The sequence below is a fragment of the Rhinopithecus roxellana genome, chromosome 1, assembly GCF_007565055.1.
Source record: "Rhinopithecus roxellana isolate Shanxi Qingling chromosome 1, ASM756505v1, whole genome shotgun sequence".
Lineage (NCBI taxonomy): Eukaryota > Metazoa > Chordata > Mammalia > Primates > Cercopithecidae > Rhinopithecus > Rhinopithecus roxellana.
The window spans coordinates 106,458,944-106,482,151 of NC_044549.1; the positions used below are offsets into that span (position 1 = coordinate 106,458,944).

Below are 23,208 nucleotides of genomic sequence, written 5' to 3' on the forward strand. Positions count from 1 at the left end.
GACAAGAGCCTCGCTCTGTCGCCCACGCTGGAGTGCAGTGGCTGCAGCCTCGACCTGGGCTCAAGCCTCCCATCGCAGCCTCCCGAGTAGCTGGAACTACAGGCACACGCCACCACGCCCAGCTAATTTGGCGTCTCACTATGTTGCCCAAGCTGATGGGAGTGCTCATTTTTATAACACTTTTGCGTGCATTCACACTGTTACATCTCTCTCTCTCGCTTCCCCTCTCCCGTCTCCCTCCCCTCCCCCTCCCTCTTCCTTCCCTCCCTCTCCCCGTCTCTCTCTCTCTCTCTCTCTCTCTCTCTCTCTCTCTCTCTCTCCCTCTCTGTCACACACACACACACACATACACACACACTCATATTATTTCCAGAGAAGTGTCTCAAGGGTGCTGTACTACTAAAACAGGCCTGCAAAAAAAAAAAAAAAACAACTCTCTATTGTGTTTAATTTAACATCCTGTACTGAAGCCACTCCAGTCACTTTCTTGAAAAAAGAAGCAGAGAAGTCTTTTAGAGTAGGTTTCTCAAGCTCTAGTATTGACATTTTGGTCTGGATAATTCTTTGTTGGGGAGGGTTGGGGACTGTCCTGTGAATTATAGGATGTTTAGCAGCATGCCTGTCCTCTACCCTTGTCTGTGCTAGGAGCACACACCCTTGCGATGATCAAAAATGTCTCCAGACCTTGCCATGTATTCCTGGGAGGGGGCAGCATTGCCCTTTTGATTTAGAGGGAGTAGCTGATTTTTAAATGCTTCATTCAACAGGTTTCCCTAAAATATTTCAGACATTTAGGAAAGACATGTCCGAAATGAGTATAGATAGGTAAGAAAATGTTTTCAAATTTCACATTTTTTGAACCCAATAATGTTTACCTTTTGAATAAACATGTTAGGAAGTAGAGTAAAATAATCCAGGGCATTTATGACTTATTTATTTATTTATTTATTTATTTTTTTTTTTTTTTTTTTTTTTTGAGACGGAGTCTCGCTCTGTCGCCCAGGCTGGAGTGCAGTGGCCGGATCTCAGCTCACTACAAGCTCCGCCTCCCGGGTTCACGCCATTCTCCTGCCTCAGCCTCCCGAGTAGCTGGGACTACAGGCGCCCGCCATCTCGCCCGGCTAATTTTTTGTATTTTTTAGTAGAGACGGGGTTTCACCGTGTTAGCCAGGATGGTCTCGATCTCCTGACCTCGTGATCCGCCCGTCTCGGCCTCCCAAAGTGCTGGGATTACAGGCTTGAGCCACCGCGCCCGGCCGACTTATTTATTTTTAAAAGGTTTTTTTAATATACACTGGTAGACACTTTGGAAGAGATAAAGGTTCCCACTTATCCCCAGCTTATTACCTAGCTCTAGAGATTACATGTCCACTTATCAGTGTAACATGAAAGAATAACTATATGTCATGTGTACAATTGTAAGTGCTTGAGAATTTAGAATATAGGCTTTTATTGGCTAAATGCAAGAGTGACCAGGGACACCTTTTGTGGAAGAGAGTGGAAATAATGGCCTTTCCTTTTTCCTTCCCTCTCTTCTTTTCCTTGTTATTGCTATTAGCCTTCAGGCACTTTAACTATAATAAGAAGATACCAGAGAAACGCCTTCTGGAACATCTTTGTAAATATTCCCTGAAATCTCACACCAAACCTGAGTCAGTGATCTTGAATTACTAGTTACCCTAACTTTGCTTTTGTAAGCAACTTTTAAATTCTTAAGTTTAAGGAGAATTGTTCTGTCTCACTTAGATGTTTTTAGTTATCCTTTTAATTCAATTTGTAGTAGAGATAAGGTATGCACATGGTTAAAAAAAATCAAACTATACAAAGGTAAAAAAGTGACAATCTCCATGCCCTTCTTTACTCCTACTCCCATTCACCTTCAGTTTTGTTTCCATTATTATTTAAAATAACGTTTTCATTTCTTGGTTTATCAATTTCTTATGTATTGAATTCCCACCTCTCCACTTTAGTAGTTATATTATTTTTAGTTTTTCTAACATTTAGGACTTTGAGGTATTTAAACCTCTACTTCTTGATTTATCAATTTTAGTATCTATTGACTATTATGAAAAATTAACATGTTAATGCACTTCCTCCTTCCATCTCTCTTCTCTCCTCTTTTTTCCCAATTAACAAACTATATGATATGATTAAAATGCAATATATATTTACATAAAGTTATATTACTTTCCCAAGCTTTATTATGCTGATATTATGGGGCTTGTTAATTATAATTAAAGTGCTCTGGAGTTGTTTCTAAAAATTGAAAACCAATAAACAATACTCACACTTCCATGTTAACAAACCAGTAATATGATTGACTCTATGGACAAGAAAATATAATCTTATGTCTGTAAAAATTGTCTCTTAAAAAGTAAACTTTTTGTCGGACGCAGTGGCTCACGCCTGTAATCCCAGCACTTTGGGAGGCCAAGGAGGGCAGATCACGAGGTCAGGAGTTCCAGACCAGCCTGGCCAACATAGTGAAACCCCGTCTCTACTAAAAATACAAAAATTAGCCTGGCATGGTGGCGCATGCCTGTAGTCCCAGCTACTTGGGAGGCTGAGGCAGGAGAATCGCTTGAACCCGGGAGGTGGAAGTTGCAGTGAGCCAAGATCATACCATTGCACTCCAGCTTGGGCAACAGAGTGAGACTTCATCTCAAAAAATAAATAAATAACAAACTTTTTGACTCTCCGTTGTTCTATCTACAGTTTTTCTGGGTTGGCTCACCAGTCACACTTTGTTGGTTCCCACATTGTCTTCTTTCTTTTGTTCCTTTTCCTTTTGCTGGAGAAACTCCTCGGGTGAATTTTTTATGTAGGTCTCATGGATAGTCAAATTTCTGAGTTCTTGCCTGCCTTGAAATTTCTTCATTTTGCCCTCATACTTGATTTGTTAAACAAAACAAAACAAACAAACAAAAAACCAACCTGCCAAAAACAAGAAATTTAAAACCATTTTTCCCTCAGAGTTCTAAAGACATTGCTTCACTGCCTCCTAGTAACCCATACTGCCTCACCAGTCTTATCCTCAGACCATTCTGGTATATAATTATTTCCTCCCTTTTTCTTCTTCAGAACTCCTCCTAGATGCTGTTGAACCTCTTCGATAGATTCTCCATCTTTAATAACATTTCCTTTGTATTTTCAGTATCTTCAGGATTTTTGATGTTTGTTTACCTGCTATTATGCAGCCCTTGTACAGAATTTTTTTATTGCAGGATTCATATTTGTCATTTCCAAGAACCAGTACTTGTTCTCTGATTGTTGCTGTTCAAAATCATTTGGTTTGTTTTTTGTGGTTTTTTGTTTTTATCTCTTTGAGGGCACTGTTCTAATATATTAAAGTTCTCCTTTGTTCTTTGTATTATTTTTTCTTTCAAAGTGAGTTGTTTGGCCGGGCGCGGTGGCTCAAGCCTGTAATCCCAGCACTTTGGGAGGCCGAGACAGGCGGATCACGAGGTCAGGAGATCGAGACCATCCTGGCTAACCCGGTGAAACCCCGTCTCTACTAAAAAATACAAAAAACTAGGCGGGCGAGGTGGCGGGCGCCTGTAGTCCCAGCTACTCGGGAGGCTGAGGCAGGAGAATGGCGTAAACCCAGGAAGCAGAGCTTGCAGTCAGCCGAGATCCGCCACTGCACTCCAGCCTGGGCGACCAGAGCGAGACTCCGTCTCAAAAAAAAAAAAAAAAAAAAAAAAAAAAAAAAAACCAAGTCAGTTGTTCTGTTTATTTCTCTTGCTTTTTCTCTTCAATGCTACTGATTTTTCTTAAGTGGTAATCCTTTGTTGCCCATTTATATTTTTAAATGAATGACTGGTAAATAGCTAGAATGGAATCCTTCCCTAGCCTAGTAGTTCTGTTTTCTGACAGAGCTTGCATGGGAGAGTCTGCTATGATCCCTGTACAGGTGGGTGGGGCTTATTAGAGTCACTTCCTGTGGAGTGTCTGGGCAGGGAGGAGTCAAGTTGGGTAATCCTACTATTACTAGAGTTAGGACAAGGACACTTCAGTGTATGGTCGTGGTTTATTTGTTTGTTTGTTTTTGAGACAGAGCCTTGCTCTGTCTCCCAAGCTGGAGTGCAGTAGCGCAATCATGGCTCACTGCAGCCTCCACCTCCTGGACTCAAGCCATCCTCCTGCCTCAGCCTCCCAAGTAGTTGTGGCTACAGGCACGGAACACAACACCTGGCTAATTTTTTTATTTTTTGTAGAGACATGGTCTCACCATGCTGCCCAGGCTGGTCTTGAACTCCTGGGCTCAAGCTATCCTCCCAGCTCATCCCCCAAAAGAAGATTTGATGCAAAAACACTGAGTTAACTTTACTGAAGAGATAAGAGTGGAAGAAAATATTTCAAATAAAACAAAATCAGTATTTTCTATGTGCATTAATTAATGGATTATTAAATGTTCTATATTTAGAAGACCTGCTAACACCTCTAGAGGTATACTGAAAACTAACATTTTTGTCAAAATTTCAGAAATATTCATCATAATTTGTCTCCAGGAATTCCAATATCAGTACAAACAGAAGAAAGCTGGCTCCAAGATTTGTTGGATAAAGTGCAATCAAGTGAGTAGTTTGACTTCTTAGCTTTTCCTGGGAGGAGGGATTGCATATTGGAAGTATCAGAGGTGTAGAAGGCCAGTAGAGCTAGATTTTAATCCCAGCCCCAACACATACTAACCTTGTGATGTTGGATAAGTTACTTACCCTCTTTGAGTCTTACTTTCTTCATCTCTTGGTAATAGTCATACTGTCACAGGATTCTTATGAAGATCAAAACAAGATTAAAGATTTTCAGTATTCAATAAACGGTAGCAATTATGTTCACATCAAGAAATAATCTGCCATTATATTTTTGATACATATCTTTATTTTATTATAAAAGTAACATATGCACACTTTTTAAATGTCAAATCAGTGAGAAGTAGACAATGTAATAATTAAAATTTTAACTTTTCCAGTATATTTCCTTTCATCTTTTATATTGACATTTTATTTTAATTATTTTTTATTTTATGTCATTTATTCATCAAATGCTTACTGAGTGCCTACCATTTGCCAAGCACCTACCATTTGCCAAGTACCTATCATAGGTTTAGCCTGTAATGGGGTATCAGCAGTGAAAAAAACAAACAAATGCCCTGTCTCAGTGATATTAACATGTAGGAAGTGGAGGTGATGGTGAGAGCAATAATATATAGAATAAATCAGTAAATATATAAAACATTAGATGATGTAAGTGCTAAGAAGAAAAGTAAAGCAGGGAAGGGGGTGGAAAGTGTCGGGGGTTGGAGGTAGGGTGCAAGTTTACACAGGGTGCCTGGAGAAATCTTTCCTGAGAACCTGAGGTGTTTGAGCAAAAACCTATGGGAGGTGAGAGAATGAGCCAGGACAATCTCACAGGAAAGGTGTTCCAGGCAAAGGAACAGCAAGTGCCTCCTTCTAAATAAGAGGGCAGTGTGGCTACAATGGAGTAAGCAAGGAGGAGAATCTTAGGGGATGAGGTCAGAGAGATCTGAGGACCAGATCTTTCTCACTGGGAGTGAGGTGGGAAGTTGCTGCAGAATTTGTGCAGAGAAGTGATATAATCCAACTGGCATTTTTAATGACTGCTGGCTGCTGAGAAGATATGAGGGCAAGAGCCCAGAGATTGACCCCTGCAGCACTCCATTGTTAAGCTGGGGACATGAGGAAGAAACTAAGGAAAAGCGTCCAGTGATGTAGAAGAAAAACCAGGAAGTGTCCTAGATACCAATAAAATTTCAAAGAGGCAGGAATGATCAACAGGCTCAAATGGTACTCAGAGGTTAGGAAGATGAGAACTGAGAACTGACTACTAGATCTAGCATGTAGAAGTCATTGGTTATGTGGATAGGACCAGCTTCAGTGTAACTGTGGGGATAAAAGCCTGATTGGAGTGGGCTCAAAAGAGAGTGAAATAAGTGTAGAATAGAAATGGAATCATACTCCACAGTCCCATTTCATTGCTAAGCTTTTAATGGTACAATGGTGTAATTAAAATATCAACATAGTCTTATTTTTTAAAAGTCAAAAGATACAAATCAAACAATAGTTTCTTTCAACTATTACCCTCAGTTTCAGATGTCACCACTATTATCATGTTGGTGTGTATCTTTCCAAATCTTTTTCTAAGCTTTTATATCCGTATAAAAGTGTAGTAGTGTGGCCGCTTTTGTTTGCTGCTGTTATTTACATGAATGGTATCACACCGAATCTGTTGTTCTACTTGCTTTTTCACTTAATTGGCCTTGAAATTTTTTACCAGTAAATACAGGTAAAAATTATTTGTAATTGTTGCATAATAGTACATAGTATAGATGTACAATTATTTAAAGATTCCCCAACTGATGCATAAAATTGTTCCTAGATACTCATTTCCACAGTGTTACAGTAAGCTGCCTCCTCTTTGTGTACATACCCGAGTATTGCTCTAAGACAGATGCCAAGAAAGTGGGATTGTTAAGTGAAAATATACACATTTTAATCATCACCTTCCTAAAGAGCTGACCCAACGTATGCTTCCATCAAAAGGGTTGTTGAGACCACCCTTTTCCTACCCTTTCCCATATAAGATATTGTAATTCTTTTAAATTTTTGACAGTCTGGTAGGTGGAAATGATTATTTTATTTCTTAATTATTATGATTATTGCCAAGGTTGAGCATCTTGGTACCAATATATTTTTTCTGGTTACTCGATTATCTTCTTGGAATTAAGCAAACAGTGTTCATATCTTTTGCCCATTTTCCCATTGGGTTGTCTTGTCTTTCCTGATGTTTATTTTTTGGCGGCTCTTTACATATCTGTAATACTTCTTTGAATGTTGTATATGTTGCAGATTGCTCCTCCGAGTTTGTCTTTTACATTTGCTTGTGGTCATTTTTATTATATATAATTTTAAATTTGATGTAAGTAAATCTTTTCCTTGTGATTCTCACATTTTGTGGTTTAAAAAGTATTTCCCTAATTCGAGAATATACGTATATTTTCCTACATTTTCTTCTAAAACTTCTAGAATTTTACTATTTATCTTTAGCACCTTAATCAATATGGACTTTACTTTTGTGAATGGCTTAAGAAGATAACCATCCTTTTTCCCCCAAATTTTGTCCCTATACTACTCCTTAACCAGTCCAACCCTTCCACTCTGCTTCCACACACATACAAATATTCTGTTCCACTGAACTATTGGTATTTTCCTATACCAATATCACACTATCTTAATTTCTGTGGTTTTACTTATTTAATATATGATAAACCAATTTCTCCCCTCCTTATTCTTTTTCAAAATATTATTCCCAGTTATTCTTGGGCACTTGTTCTTCCAAAAGTATTTCAGAATCAAAATTCCATTGAAAAATCCCACCAAAACTACATTGACTATGTTGATTAATTTGTGAATAATTGATACCTTTTTAATATTAAGTCTTGCTTTGCAGGAACCTAACGTACCTCTCCATTTGTTTTTCTGATCTTCGTATATATATATATATATATGTTGTATATACTATATATATGAGCCTCATAAATCTCTTATTAGTTTATGCTAGGTATTTTATAGTCTTTCACTGATGTAACCAACCACTGGGATCTTTTTTCTTTCTTTTTTTGAGACAGAGTCTCGCTCTGTCGCCAGGCTGGAGTGCAGTGGCGCGATCTCGGCCCACTGCAGCCTTCACCTCACAGGTTCAAGCAATTCTCTTGCCTCAGCCTCCTGAGTAGCTGGGATTACAGGCACGAGCCACCATGCCCAGCTAATTTTTGTATTTTTTGTTTGTTTGTTTTTAGTAGAGACAGGGTTTCATTACTTTGGTCAGGATGGTCTCGGTCTCCTGCCCTCATGATCTGCCCGCCTTAGCCTCCCAAAGTGCTGGGATTACTGGCGCGAGCCACTGCAGCTGGTCAGAATCTTTTTTTCTATTGTATTTTCTAATTGGTTATTGTCAATCTATAGGAAAACTATTGATTTCTATGTATCAATCTTGTATCTGACCTCCGTGCTGTACTTCCTTATTCATCCTAGTAGTTTGTCAGTTGAAAGTCTAGTGGACAATTACATTTCATGTGAATAGTGGCAGCTTTTTTGTTTGTTTGTTTGTTTGTTTGTTTTTTTGAGACAGAGTCTCGCTCTGTCGCCAATAGTGGCAGTTTTATCTATTCTTTATTGGTTTTACTTAGCAGTTGTTATGGTCTAAATGTTTGTGTTCCCCTCACATATTGAAACCTGATCACTAATGTGATAGTATTAAGAAGTGGAGCCTTTTGGAGATAATTAGGTCATGAGGATGCAGCCCTCATGAATGGGATTAGTGCCCTTGTAAAAGAGGCCCCAGAAAGCTAGTTCATTCCTTCCACCATGTGAAGACACAGCTAGAAGGCACCATATATGAACCAGGAAATGGGCCCTTACCAGACACCAAATCTACCGGCACCTTGATCTTGGACTTCTTAGCTTCCAGAACTGTGAATATAAATTTCTGTTGTTTATATAAGGTACTCAGTTTATGATATTTTGTTATAGCAACCCAAACAAACTAAGACAGAAAATTGCTGCCAAGATGTGGGGATGCTGCTTATAAACCAAAAAGTATCTGAGACAGGTTTCAATCAATTTACAAATTTAGGCCGGGCGTGGTGGCTCAAGCCTGTAATCCCAGCACTTTGGGAGGCCGAGATGGGCGGATCATGAGGTCAGGAGATCGAGACCATCCTGGGTAACATGTTGAAACCCCGTGTCTACTAAAAAAAATACAAAAAACTAGCCGGGCAAGGTGGTGGGCGCCTGTAGTCCCAGCTACTCAGGAGGCTGAGGCAGGAGAATGGCGTAAACCCAGGAGGCAGAGCTTGCAGTGAGCTGAGATCCGGCCACTGCACTCCAGCCTGGGCGACAGAGCCAGACTCCGTTTCAAAAAGAAAAAAAAAATTTACAAATTTATTTTGCCATGGTTAAGGACGTGCCCAGAAGAGATTTAAGACAGAGTCACTGAAATGGTCTTTGCCTTCCTCCAAAGATGATTTTGAGGGCTTCAATATTTAAAGGGGAAAAGCAGGCCGGAAGGAAAGGAGGAAGGAAGTGGTAATCCATGTGTTGCAGGAGAAAAGGAGCAGATAGGGGAATAGTCAAGATGTATTCATCTGGCACTCAGTAAGTCAGCACTTTATATAAGATAAAGTGAACATAGAGTAGCTACCCATGGAGTGGAGATATTTAACCTTTCACCTGTAGCTGTCTGCTTAGAACAAAAGAAAGGGTGGTTTCTTGCATGACTCAGAGTTTAGCTTAATTTTTTCCTTGTGGCATAGTGAATTGGGTTCCTGAGTTTTTATTTTCCATTCACATTTCTTCTCCCTTTTCTTTTAAAAATGTTTCATCTTTCTGAAACACAGCAAAAAATAAATAAATAAATTTTTAAAAATAAAATTTCTCAGAGAAAGCATTTTAGAAAAAAATGAGTCTGGTCTCAGGTTGTTTCTGATCTTTCATGGATAAAATGGTTTTAGCAGTTTGTGAAGTCTCATGTCCTGTGAAGAAAAAATAGGGGAGGAAGGGAGAAAAACAACAACAAACAAAGGAACAATCCTGGAAAACTGCTATAGGCCACATTACTCTGAAGTCCATACATCACTAGGCAGGTATGAAAGTGGCTTATGTGTGTAAATAAGGTTGTTGTTATTTTCTTCTAAAGTTTAAGTTTTCTAGCTTCAGTTTGCAGGGCTTTACAAAAGCACAGCTTAGTTTTCAGTGACTCCAAATTGAGGAAAATGGGGGAAAAAAGAAGGAAAAAAATTGAAAACATTATTTTGAAGATTTGTAACCAAGAAAAATTAGAATTCAGTCCAAACTGTAGAAAATAATAAAAATTGAAAACCATTAGCCAAGACAAGAATCTAACAAGTATACTATAGGTTTGGAAACATAATTTTTCTCTCTCCAGTTTCCCATTTTTACTAAAGACAAATCATGATAGGACTGGTTTGCTTTATTATACTTGGCCTAATTATTTGTATACAGTGCAGCAAGAATAATTATTTTTACATAAACTTTTAAATTGGCTTAGTTGCAACTTTTGTTCTGTAGAAAGAATCTTGGATAAGACTTTTTTTAAAGTTGAGCCCAGCCATGGATTTGTACTATCAAATACCTATGAGTTGGGTGATCCTCTCTCCTCTTGAAGTTCCAAGATAAAACTTGGGGCTCCTAGGCCTGTCAGAAAATGACATTCTTTACTTACCACAGGTCAGGAACTCTGTACAGGGACTATATGGACAAGTATGAGGCCAGTTTTCCCAAAGGGCTTTTATTAGATCCATAAGTCAAATTCGATTCCTTAAGGAAAGCACACCATTCCAGTCAAAGCCTTGGTAAACTAACCAGTTTCTCCAATTGTGTTCTGTCATAAATGAAAACAGATTCTTATTGCACTTATACAAATAACTGTATTGCTATAAGTTAAGAATGCTCACAAATAGTTTCCAAATCCTGGAGAAATCAGGTAGAAAACAAATACACTCCAAATTTTGTTCTTAGGAGTATACTTTACTCAATTGTTAAAAGCTGTAAATAGCTTATAAGTTTTCTTGAGTCTGAAAAACAAAACAGAGGATCAGCAACATTTTAAGCAAAAAGTTAAAAAGATTACTTAGGACAGGAAGCAGCCGATGGCCTCTCCGGGTGGTGGCGACAGCCAGGCCAGGGCGGGTGGCGCGGGGCGTCATGAGGGCCCATGGCCCGGGGGGCTGAGGCGCCCGCCACTTGCCGCGGGGACCACACGTCCTCCATGGAGGCCAGAGAGAAACTGCTGCTACTGGCCAAACTCAAGCCTGGGCGCCCCCACCAGTTTGATTGGAAGTCCAGCTGTGAAACCTGGAGCGTCGCCTTCTCGCCAGATGGCTCCTGATTTGCTTGGTCTCAAGGACATTGCACTGTCAAACTGATCCCCTGGCCACTGGAGAAGCAGTTCATCCCTAAAGGGTTTGAAGCCAAAAACCGAAGTAGCAAAAATGAGATGAAAGGGCGGGGCAGCCCAAAAGAGAAGATGCTGGACTGTGGTCAGATTGTCTGGGGGATGGCCTTCAGCCCATGGCCTTCCCACCCAGCAAGAAGCTCTGGGCACACCACCACCCCCAAGTGCCCGATGTCTCTTGCCTGGTTCTTGCTACAGGACTCAACGATGGGCAGATCAAGATCTGGGAGGTGCAGATAGGGCTTCTGCTTTTGAATCTTTCTGGCCACCAATATGTCGTGAGAGATCTGAGCTTCACCCCCAGTGGCAATTTGATTTCCATCTCTGCATCACAGGATAAGACTCTTCGCATCTGGGACCTGAATAAACACAGTAAACAGATTCAAGTGTTATCGGGCCACCTGCAGTGGGTTTACTGCTGTTCCATCTCCCCAGACTGCAGCATGCTGTGCTCTGCAGCTGAAGAGAAGTCGGTCTTTCTATGGAGCATGAGGTCCTACATGTTAATTTGGAAGCTAGAGGGCCATCAAAGCAGTGTTGTCTCTTGTGACACTTCCCCCGACTCTGCCCTGCTTGTCATGGCTTCTTATGATACCAATGTGATTATGTGGGACCCCTACACCGGCGAAAGGCTGAGGTCACTCCACCACACCCAGGTTGACCCCGCCATGGATGACAGTGATGTCCACATTAGCTCACTGAGATCTGTGTGCTTCTCTCCAGAAGGCTTGTACCTTGCCACGGTGGCAGATGACAGACTCCTCAGGATCTGGGCCCTGGAACTGAAAACTCCCATTGCATTTGCTTCTGTGACCAATGGTCTTTGCTGCTGCACATTTTTTCCACATGGTGGAGTCATTGCCACAGGGACAAGAGATGGCCACATCCAGTTCTGGACAGCTCCTAGGGTGCTGTCCTCACTGAAGCACTTATGCTGGAAAGCCCGTCGAAGTTTCCTAACAACTTACCAAGTCCTAGCACTGCCAATCCCCAAGAAAATGAAAGAGTTTCTCACATACAGGACTTTTTAAGCAATGCCACATCTTGTGTTTCTTTGTAGCAGGGTAGATAGTCTTGTCAAAGGGAGGTGCTGGAATAATGGGCCAAACATCTGGTCTTGGATTCAAACAGCATTTCTTTGGGATTGTGAATAGAATGTAGCAAAACCAGATTCCAGTGTACTAGTCATGGATCTTTCTCTCCCTGGCATGTGAAAGTCTGTCTTAAAGAAAGAGATTCCACTTCCATGGCAACAGAGCTTTACCTTAAATCTTTAGTCCAGTTTTGAACCGCAAGTGTTGAACTCTTTCTAGTTGTTTTGATTCAAAGTGCAGTTACTGATGTTGTTTTGATTACACAAGTAAGTAGGCCTCCAGAGCCTCTCTAGTGGCAGAGCAGCTCACACTCCCTCCACTGGGAAGGATGGCTTCTGCCTAGTACCTATCCTTGTGTTACTGATGCAGTGGTAGCATTGGTTCAAGTTCTCTCCTGCTGTGGTCAGAGTTGCTTCGACGTTGGCCAAGTGCTTTACTTCTTGGGCTCCCTTCTGACCTGCAGGACAGTTTTCCTGGAGCCATTTGGTATGAGGTATTAATTTAACTTAACTAAATTACAGGAGAATCAGAGGCCATGTTCCTGACCGATCCAAACACTATTATTGGCTTTTTTTTTTTTTTTTAACAACGGTGTGCATGTGCAGGAGATGACAAATTTGTATGTCAGATTATACAAGGATGTATTCTTAAACTGCATGACTATTCAGATGGCTACTGAGTTATCAGTGGCCATTTATCATCGCCATATTTATTTGTATTTTCTCAATAGTTTTGGCCAGACCTCAACAGATGTTAAGGTACAACTGTGTTTTTCTCGATTACCTAATAACCGTAGTACTTAAATTGAACAGTTGCAAAGATGTTTTAATTGTGTAAAGAATTGGTGTAGTCATGACTTTAGCTGATACTTTTATGTACGAGATCTGTCTCTGCTGTTTAACTTCATTGGATTAATCAGTTTGGTTTCAACTCTCCCGTGAAACAAAAATAGCTCCTTAAAAGTACTGTTCTCCTTCAGTGGCATGTAGTTATCTAATCAAGACACCTCATTCAAACAAAACCTGCCTTAGGAAAATTTAATATATTTTAAATTATTTTAAAAGAAATACATGTTATTATTTAGCTTTCTTAATCGGTGCTTTATGGAGGCCAGTGTAACATTACATGACTTGTTAAGAAAGTTGAGGAATTTCCTCTGCCACCTTTGTTGCTTGAAGAAAAACATGTCTTTTCAAAATGAGAGGATTTCATTGAAGGAAAGAAAAAAAAAGTTGAAAAGAAAAAAAAAAAGATTACTTCAGACTTCTCTTAGTCTATGCAGTTCATTCCTGTTCTGCTTGATATTCCTTAATATTTCAGCTTTCCACGAGTCCTGAAAGCTTTTCCTCTATTCTGATGCCACAGTCTCTGAAGTTATCAGAAACCTGAATTTGAGAACACCTGTTAAGAGTTTTATGGCTGATTATAAAACCACCTTCTAAAGAGCACCAAAACAAGATAACAATTGCCTGGGGATGACAAAAGTTTTAGGGCAGCCATAATTAAAGACACAATTGACAAGAAAATTTGTTACCTCTGTGGTACACAATAATTTAACATAATTATAATTATTACTGATAATGTACATTAACTCATATCAAAATTATAGGAGTTTCCCATAATTTTGGAACACATACTAATAGCATATTTATACAAATACAGGCCAAAGAAAACCAAACATCATTTTATATTTGACAGTGCTTCCTGCATAATTTTTATACCAAATAAGCCAAATATGTCATTTTTGGACTTTAAAGAACCTAATATCTTAAAGGATTAATTAGATCAGGAAAAGACATAATTTATAATTTGATTTGGAAAGTTTGTCAATTATCAAAGGTTTAAAACACTTGATATCACAAAATAGGATCACAGGTTATTGTAAAATAAGTCATTTCATTTAACCAAAGTGATAACTCAAGGATTTCAAAAAAAGAGCAAAAACCTTCATTCTTTGAGAGAAGAGACTTAATTTTCCAAATTATAAGCCCTAATAAAGACAACATGAAGCCAATTAAATTTGTTTTTCAAATTTTTATAAATAATCTATAAAATTTTAATCTTGACCATAAGATATAACTTCCATAGCCTTTTGTAATCTTTATAAACTTTATGAAAGAATTGGTTAATGCTTCATGAAAACCTTGTTAAACTGACACAGGCACCTATATGCTAGTCTTGTATCAGTGTGCTTTTGACATTGATGTTTAAAGAGAAACTGAACTTATTTTATCCCTCAAAATTGGCCCTTATAATCTCACGTGCCCATCACTTCCATGATAGTCCCTGGGCCTTGAGGAGTGGAATAGCTTTAATTTCTGGCCCTGTGTCTTGGGAATGCAGTTTATTTTGATTGACATCATCTCCCAGGCCTGAAGATGGGGCCTTAATTGCTATCAGTGTTTAAAATTCAGCAGGACTTGGTGTCCTTTTTAGACAGAGTCAAAGCCCTGTAACTCAATCTCACAAGTACTTTAAAAGTACATACAGAAGGAAACACAGACATAATAACCTTAATTTTTAAAAAAAATTAATCTCAGCCTTTTTTCCTAAGCAAACCAAAACTTAATAATAATGTGACAAATTGATTATATAACTTTTTTTTTTAAGAAATCCTCTTATCATGACTTACACAGACCGTTCATGACATGATTGGACTTTCTGGTTTGTCCTGTATATCCCTCTCTCTTAAACAATCAGTCATTCTACTCTAGGACTAAATTTACCATACAAGATTCTTTCTTTCTCATTGAAATTATTTCTCTTTAAGCTTTCTTACAAAAAACAAGCAAACAAACCTCTTTATTTTTATAACTTTCTTTACATCTCTCTTATTTCCTGGTTCCTTTTACCTTGTTTAATACATGACCTTTAAATAAGCTTTGAATTAGACAAAAATTATTCACCTTTTTAAAAAGGACACCTGTTTTTTAAAAGAGTATTTTCCTACAAATATATTTTTATTAGAAAATACCCAAATAATGAAATATCTATAATTTAACTTTAGATTCTAAATTATGATGAATTTGTCTACAATTATTTATTCCATTACATTTACCTAATTATTTTAATTGTTTACCTGGATTATTTATGAAAACTGTGATAGTCATCATTTAAAGTTATGGAACTGCCATTGCAAAATTATAACTGAGACAGTGAAAAAGATTTGACCCAACTGATTCCATCTTGCTTTTAACCTCCAAGCTGTCCTTGTTCATTCCTGGGCATAGGCTGAACTAGCTTTGGGAGGAACTTAGTTTATAATTTAGCTTTGAAACAAAGATGATAATGGTCCTTTCCCAAAACAAACCTTACTGCCTGTGGACCAGACTGCCTAAAACCACAAGATTAGAAGTTATGGTAATCTTACTAAATTTAAGATGTAGCTATTTTTTATTAAATCAATATCAATGTCTTACTTATTAAAGATTATACAAGCAAAGATCATTTTGTCTTGGGCTGGGTTTATAGTTTTGTAACCCCTATGTCAGATTTTGACATCTTATAGTATTTGGCAGGGATAAGTATGAAATTGCTTGATTAATAAATGCAAACAAAAATGTATGTTGACAATTCTTTTTTTTGTTTTTTTTTTCTTTTTTGAGACGGAGTCTCGCTCTGTCACTCGGGCTGGAGTGCAGTGGCCGGACCTCAGCTCACTGCAAGCTCCGGCTCCCGGGTTTACGCCATTCTCCTGCCTCAGCCTCCCGAGTAGCTGGGACTACAGGCGCCCGCCACCTCGCCCGGCTAGTTTTTTGTATTTTTTAGTAGAGACGGGGTTTCACAGTGTTAGCCAGGATGGTCTCGATCTCCTGACCTCGTGATCCGCCCGTCTCGGCCTCCCAAAGTGCTGGGATTACAGGCTTGAGCCACCGCGCCCGGCCTGTATGTTGACAATTCTTAAGACATTTCTAATATTACTTTACCAATAATTGAAAAGCTAGTTTATTTATTAAAGATTTTACTGAAGTTATGTAAACTTGAAAAAGCATTTGACTAGTCTTTTCTTTTTTCCTGATAAAGTATTCGATTCAAGTACTTTTATTTTTCTGTAAGCCAATTAATTAGAGTTGTTTTATATCTTTTCAGTAATGAAACACATGCATAGATATATTAGGCATGCCAATAGAAGTACATCTTATAGACTAATGAAAACCTTTTTTTTCCCCTATGTTAGACATTCAGATTCTTGATAACCTATTTCACAACCCTAGGCAGTTTTCAGCTAAGTAGACTTAAATTTGCATATTAAAGGAGACAACTCATGTGAAAATCAAATAGCAAAATTTATATCATAACATATGGAGAGAAAAAGTCTGGTGTGCTAGAGGGAGATTAAAGACGGATGCCAAATCAAACATAAAATTATAAAAATATTTCATAGTTTTATATAAGGAGACCAATTTTATTTAGACAGTGACTACCTATCTTTTAACTGGATTGCTGAGCTCTAGGCAAAGCCCATGCCAAATCCTGGGTTTCCAAAAAGGGAGAATTATTATGAGGCTAGACCACATCATGTTTTTACAGTGCATGTAAAAAAAAAAAAAAAAAAAAAAAAAAAAAAAATTTAAACGAAGACATTTCTAAGTGCCTAAACTACACCCTTCTTTAAAAACCCAAGAGTAGCCTCTGTTGCAGTAACTATATTAGTCAATAAATCAGGTAACAATACCAAAGAAAGCAGTTTAAAAGCTGAACTGAACTTGTCTGTTTACACTCTTGGAGTTCCCATAGGGAAAAACAGCATTCTCTCCCAAAGGGAATCTGGTACCTTCTCTGTTTTCTTTAAGGAACCCCGGGCTATTATAAACTATTTTAGGCTCCTCATGCAGCAGAGGATACAAGAGAAAGGAGAGACAGCAGAAGTAAATGAAGAAAACAGAATTCAGTCAACTGAGAAGAAAAACACTTTTGCTCAAAAGAAAAGGGACAAGATTCTAGGAGGAAAAAAATTAAAACATGAAGGCCTTTTAAATACAAACATACACATGCACACATACACACACACACATCTTGGATGTTAGCTTTTAATTAAGCTAATTTTAACCACTGAGCTTCTTTTAAAAAAATGTTTTAAAATCTCATTACCATATTTCAGCTAGGAAAAATTACTGCTATTTCAGAAGTGCCAAGTATTAAACCAGAAAGGGCTTGATTTAGGAACAAAACCCAGGCTGTTGTGGTGGAAAAAATCAGGCAGAACCTTAGCTATGGAACTGCAGCATGAGACAACAACCACTACTTTTGGTTTGGCCTGGCTAGCAAACAGGTGGCCTCGTTATGTAAAGATATAAAATATATGTTATATAAAAGATATATGTTATATAAAATAGTTACCTGCCTTCCAGTGTCATGGAAGCAGGACAAAAATGACTTCCTTGTGTTGGAAGCAAGTAAAACTTCAAAAAAAGAGAAGTTGTACAGCAAAATAAACTTTAGATCATGACCAAACTTGAGATCAGGGATTCTCTGGAGGGGGTGCTTCCAAGCCTCAGCAAATTGTCCTATTGGTTTGAGCCATACAGATAGCTCAAGCTAGTACCAACCACCAATAGAAGATTTGTCAAATATCAGGGGTACCTCCACTCAGAATTCCTCTGTGGTTACCAAAATGTGAACCCCAAAAATCTGAGACAGGTCTCAGTTAATTTAGAAAGTTTATTTTACCAAGGTTGAGGATGCGCACCTGTGACACAGCCTCAGGAGGCCCTGGCGACATGTGCCCAAGGTGGTCAGAGCACAGTTTGGTTTTATCCATTTTAGGGAGACACGAGACATCAATCAACATATGTAACGAACATTGGTTTCATCTGGAGAGGCGGGACAACTCAAACCTAGGAGGGGGCTTCCAGGTCATAGGTAGAGAAGAGACAAATGGTTCCATTCTTTTGAGTTTCTTATTAGCCTCTCCAAAGGAGACAATCAGATATGCATTAATCTCAGTGAGCAGAAGGGTGACATTGAATAGAATGGGAGGCAGGTTTTCCCTAAGCAGTTCCCAGCTTGACTTTTCCCTTTAGCTTAGTGATTTTGGGGCCCCAGTATATTTTCCTTTCCCATGAGATACCCAGTTTAGGGCATTTTGTTATAGCAGCCCAAATGAACTAAGACAACAATGTATCATGGACATCTTTCCATGTCAGGAATGATTGACCTAATTCTTTGAAATTACTGCATAATATTTCCTCATATACAGTTATTGTGACTTATGTAATGCTAGACGTATTGGGGTTGTTCTTGTTTTGTTTTTTTGTTTTTTTCTTTTTGAGCTCTTCCCTGTAACAAATAATGTATTAGTAAAAATCTTTGTGCATTAATTTTTAAAAATACCTGTGCCAGCATTTCTATAGATAAAGATGCCTGAAACATCTTTAAAATATTTTCAGATGATCCACGTTGTCCCCCACCTCCCCAAAATAGATCAACTTCTTTTTTTAAAACATTTATTTATTTATTTATTTATTTACTTTTTGAGACAAGGTCTTGCTCTGTCACCCAGGCTTGAGTGCAGTGGCATGATCTCAGCTCACTATAGCCTCAACCTCCTGCTCAGGTGATCCTCCCACCTTAACCCCCAGTAACTGGGACCACAGGCATGCACCATCGCAATCAGCTAATTTTTTTAAAGTTTTTCATAGATACCAGGTCTCAATATTTTGCCCAGGCTGTTCTCAAACTCCTGGACTCAAGTAATATCCCCCACCTTGGCCTCCCAGAGTTCTGGGATTACAGGCATGAACCACCACACCCAGCCTGGATCAACTTCTGAAGCATATCTGTCTCCAACAGCAGCCCTTGCTCTCCTGGCTTTGCTAAGAAAATAAGTCCTTTGCACTTAAATAGCCTCTTTACTTTGCCTCTGTCCCATTATAGGTTGCTCGCATTAGTTTTTCATCATTCCAATCCCATCTGCTTTAAATCTTCTAGACATTTACTCAAAGTTGCTGATTTGTGGATGGCCTTCTTCCCCATTTCCAGTGCTGCTCTGGAATCTAGATAGAGTAATCCTGGTGGTTTACTTCACTGTCTTGAACTAGAATCCTCAGCACCCTCCTACCTGAAAAATCTCATGAAGAATAACAGACATAAAGTAGATTGATGGTACTTAAAATAAGCAGAAAATAAAAGGGTATGCAAAGCATGATTATAACCAAGGAAAATATTAATCTGTAGCACAATAGTCCCCTGTTATCTACAGTTTCATCTTCTGTGGTTTCAGCTGCCTGCAGTCTGAAAACGTTAGTGGGAAATTTCTGAAATAATCAACACGTAACTTGTAAATTGCATGATATTCTGAGTAGAGTGATGAAGTCTCTCACTAGCCCACTCTGTCCTGCCTGGGACATGAATTATCTTTGTCTGTTGGAGTCACTTAGCAGCCTTCTGATTCTCAGATCGACTGTAGTGGTATTGCAGTGCTTGTGTTCAAATAACCATTAATTTCTTTTTCTTTTATTTCATTTTATTTATTTTGAGACAAAAATTTGCTTGGTAGCCCACGTTGGAGTACAATGACACAATCTCAGCTCACTGCAACTTCTGCCACGGGTTCTACAGGTGCCCGTCACCACACCTGGCTAATTTTTGTATTTTTAGTAGAGACAGGGTTTCGCCCTGTTGGCTAGGCTGGTCTTGAACTCCTGACCTCAAGTGGTCCACCCACCTTGGCCTCCCAAAATGCTGGGAATACAGGTGTGAGCCACTGTACCTAGACCTCGGTTTCTTAATCATGGCCCCAAAGCTCAAGATAAGAGATGTTGGCAATTTGGACATGCCAAAGAGAATCCATAAAGTGTGTCCTTTAAGTGAAAAGGTAAAAGTTATTGACTTCATTTAAAAAAGAAAAAAATAGTATGCTGAGGTTGCTAAGATACATGGTAAGAATGAATCTTCTATCTGTAAAATTGTGAAGGAAAAATAAATTTGTGCATAGTAGGGTCTGGTATACCTGCAGTTTGAGGCATCCACTCAGGATCTTGGAATGTATCCCCTGCAGATCAAGGGGGACTACTGTATTCTAGGACTAGAAAAGAAGGGGAAACATGTTAAAATGTGATATATAGAATGCTAACTTTCCTTTGTTTATTCCTTATTGTTGGCAAAATGTTATTTGGAAAAAGAGACAAAAGATTAAAAGACAAAAGAAACATAGTGAGGGTACTTATTTTTCCAAGGGATGTATATTCTTTTATATTCAGCTTCTTTTCTACTTTGTCAGATTGATGACACATGTACACTGTTTTCACAGGGAAGAAAACAGCCTCTAAAGTGAAGAAAGCTGAACCTGAATGTCTGGCATCTGAGTTAAGAGGTAAATACATGTTTGGCATTGTCTCCTTTTGCTGGCAAAGGTAAACTACCAGTAGGGAATCACCTGAACTTGCACAGAGCCCATCTGCTTTGCAAAAGGACTCGCCTAAGAACAGGTGTAAGAAGGTGGCAAAAACGTCAGGGTTCAGGGCATCTGAACAGTGTGTGCGTGCTAAGCGAGGAGGATGATAGTGGGTGTGAATCTCCAAATTACAGAAGTGGAATGCACTGCACAAAGGCTTTAAACATTTCTTATAAATCTATTCTTTCTCTTCAGAAAAATGGGTAATTAATCCAGAAGAGCCAAAACTAAATATTTTGTATGAGCTGGAGGTAAGAAATGTTTATCATACTAACTAGTACACTGTTCTCATAGTAAAAATGGCTTATCCAGTCTTCAATTATTTCCCCTCGCCACCCCTTTCTCTGTTTAAATTTAGTTTAAGGAAGACTTCATAACACTATTCGAGCCTTCTCTAAGAACGTTACCCAGCGTTGGACCACCAACCATTCTGGCATACAAAGAAGAGGTCTCCAATTTAGACATTAACTTCAAGGTGATTTTAATTCATGTTTTTTATTATTACTCTTTTAAAATGACATTAAAAAAATGATTTGCACAATAGACAGTGAAAAGGCTCTAAAAGGAAAAAAAAAAAAAAAGCCAAAGAGCTCAATTACTTAGAACAGCACTTACAGTGACTGTGTTAGTCGCCTAGGGCTGCTATAACTAGTACCACAAACTGGGTGGCTTAAAACAACAGAAACTTACTTTCTTGTAGTTATGGAGGCTAGAAGTTCAAAATCAGTGTTTTGGCAGGGCCAACATACAGTGGCGAATCCTACCTTCCTTCTTCCTAGCTTGTGGTTGTGGCAGCAGTTTTGGCATTCCTTGGCTTGCAGCTGCATCACTCCAATCTCTGCCTCAGTTGTCACAGCATTCTCTCTGTGTGTCTGGGTCCAAATGTCTCCCTTTTCTAAGGACACCAAGTCCAATTGGATTTGGGCCCACTCTAATGACCTCATCTTAACTTGGTTACATTTGCACAGACTATTTCTCAATAAGGTCGCATTCACAGGTAGCAGGAGTTAGGACTTCAATGTATCTTTTTGGGATACACAATTCAACCCGTAAGAGTGGCCGCAAAGCCTGGAAACAGGCCAGACGCAGTGGCTCACACCTGTAATCCCAGCACTTTGGGAGGCTGAAACAGATCACTTGAGAACAGCCTAGGTGACAGAGAGAGACCCTGTCTTTAAAAAAATAATTATTATTATTTTATTATTATTTTTCGAGACAAGGTCTTGCTGTGTCACCCAGGCTACAGTGTAAGTGACACAATTGTGGTTCACTATAGTCTCAACCTCCCGGGCTCAAGCAATCCTCTCACCTCCGCCTCCCAGGTAGCTGAGACCACAGGTGTGCACCACTATGCCTAGCTAATTTTTTAAATATTTTGCAGAGATGGGTCTCACTATGTTTCCCAGGCTTATTATTAAAAAAAAGAAGAAGAAGAAGAAAAAGAAAAAGAACAAAGCCTGGAAACATGGGTGAATATTTGCCATATTTGGTCATGTGAAGTGACCAGTTAATTCCTGTACTTGAAGGGCAAGAGAAAGGTTACCTCAAGTAATTCCAATAAGATGGTGCACCACCACACTGCCGCTAGAGGGGTGAGGGACTGACTGGTGGAATGGTTGTTTCCAAACCTGGATTGGATGCCATGGCCATGTGGACAGAACTGCTCACTCCCCAGATCTGAGAACCCTTGATGACTTCTTCTTGGGCATAGTAAAGGTGCAGGTTTATTCATTAACAATAAGGGGCACGAATCATGCAAGGCAACACATCATGGATGCACATGTAGAGATTAGTGGAAATGCTGTATGGATGCGCTGAGGTGATGTTCATTGCTATTTTGTACAGCACATTGAGCTATGCAATCTAGTGAGGGGAAACATTAAGTATATCATGTAATATAATATCTATAAACATTTACTCTTTGTATTTACCCAGGTCACTTTATGGTCACTCAACAGACTCTTCAGGCTGATATTCTTTTTTCTTTTTATTTATTTATTTAAAAGATGTGGTCTCACTATATTGCTCAGGGTGAGCTGAACTCCTGGGCTCAAGCAATATCCCTACTTTTGCCTCCCAAAATTCTGGGATTACAGGCATGAGCCATCACTCCCGGCCCTGAGATTCTTTTTTTAAATGTAGCACCTCCCTTTTTCTGCACCACAAAGGCTTGTATCTAGGGATGTCTCTGAGGTTATACTCTCCTCCCGCAACACCCAGAGATGGGTCTTACCATGGGGAAGGCCTTGCGGCTTCTCCCCCAAGATGTCCCTAAGCTTGGACGAGGTTGGCACTTGGACGAGGCTGGCTCCTCCTGCTCCTCAGCAGGTCTTTAAGGTCTAGTGTTGATGCCAATCTAGTGCAGGGGTAGCAGCAGCTGGCTTGCCCAGCTCTTCTCTCTAGCACACCCTCTTCAGGTGAAGATCCCAACTCCCCTCATGGTCTTTTTGTTTTTGTTTTGAGATGGAATCTCACTCTGTCACCCAAGCTGGAGTGCTGGAGTGCAGTGACGTGATCTCAGCTCGCTGCAACCTCTGCCTCCCGGGTTCAAGCAATCCTCTCACCTCAGCCTCGCTAGTACCTGGGACTACAGGCGCACACCACCATGCCTGGCTAATTTTTGAATTTTTAGCAGAGACAGGGTTTACCATGGTGATCAGGCTGGTTTCAAATTCCTGACCTCAGGTGATCGCCTGCCTCGGCCTCCCAAAGTGCTGGGATTAC

The 23,208-nt window shown here is 39.3% G+C and overlaps 1 protein-coding gene and 1 pseudogene across 4 annotated transcripts in view; both read left to right on the plus strand.

Moving 5' to 3' along the window:
- Positions 1–23,208, plus strand: part of ERICH6 (glutamate rich 6) — a 47,582-nt gene that overhangs the window by 663 nt on the left and 23,711 nt on the right. For all 3 annotated transcript variants that reach the window (XM_030928776.1, XM_010370594.2, XM_030928773.1), the window contains 5 exons: positions 768–825; positions 4,486–4,577; positions 20,341–20,403; positions 20,680–20,735; positions 20,843–20,959. In XM_030928776.1, coding sequence (XP_030784636.1) covers positions 803–825; positions 4,486–4,577; positions 20,341–20,403; positions 20,680–20,735; positions 20,843–20,959 — 351 coding nt within the window. In that variant the 5' untranslated portion in view covers positions 768–802. The remainder of the gene's footprint in view (positions 1–767; positions 826–4,485; positions 4,578–20,340; positions 20,404–20,679; positions 20,736–20,842; positions 20,960–23,208) is intronic.
- On the plus strand, positions 10,611–12,030 carry LOC104667989 (annotated as a pseudogene). Its single transcript, XR_004056826.1, has one exon. The product of XR_004056826.1 is annotated as a WD repeat and SOCS box-containing protein 2 pseudogene (transcript).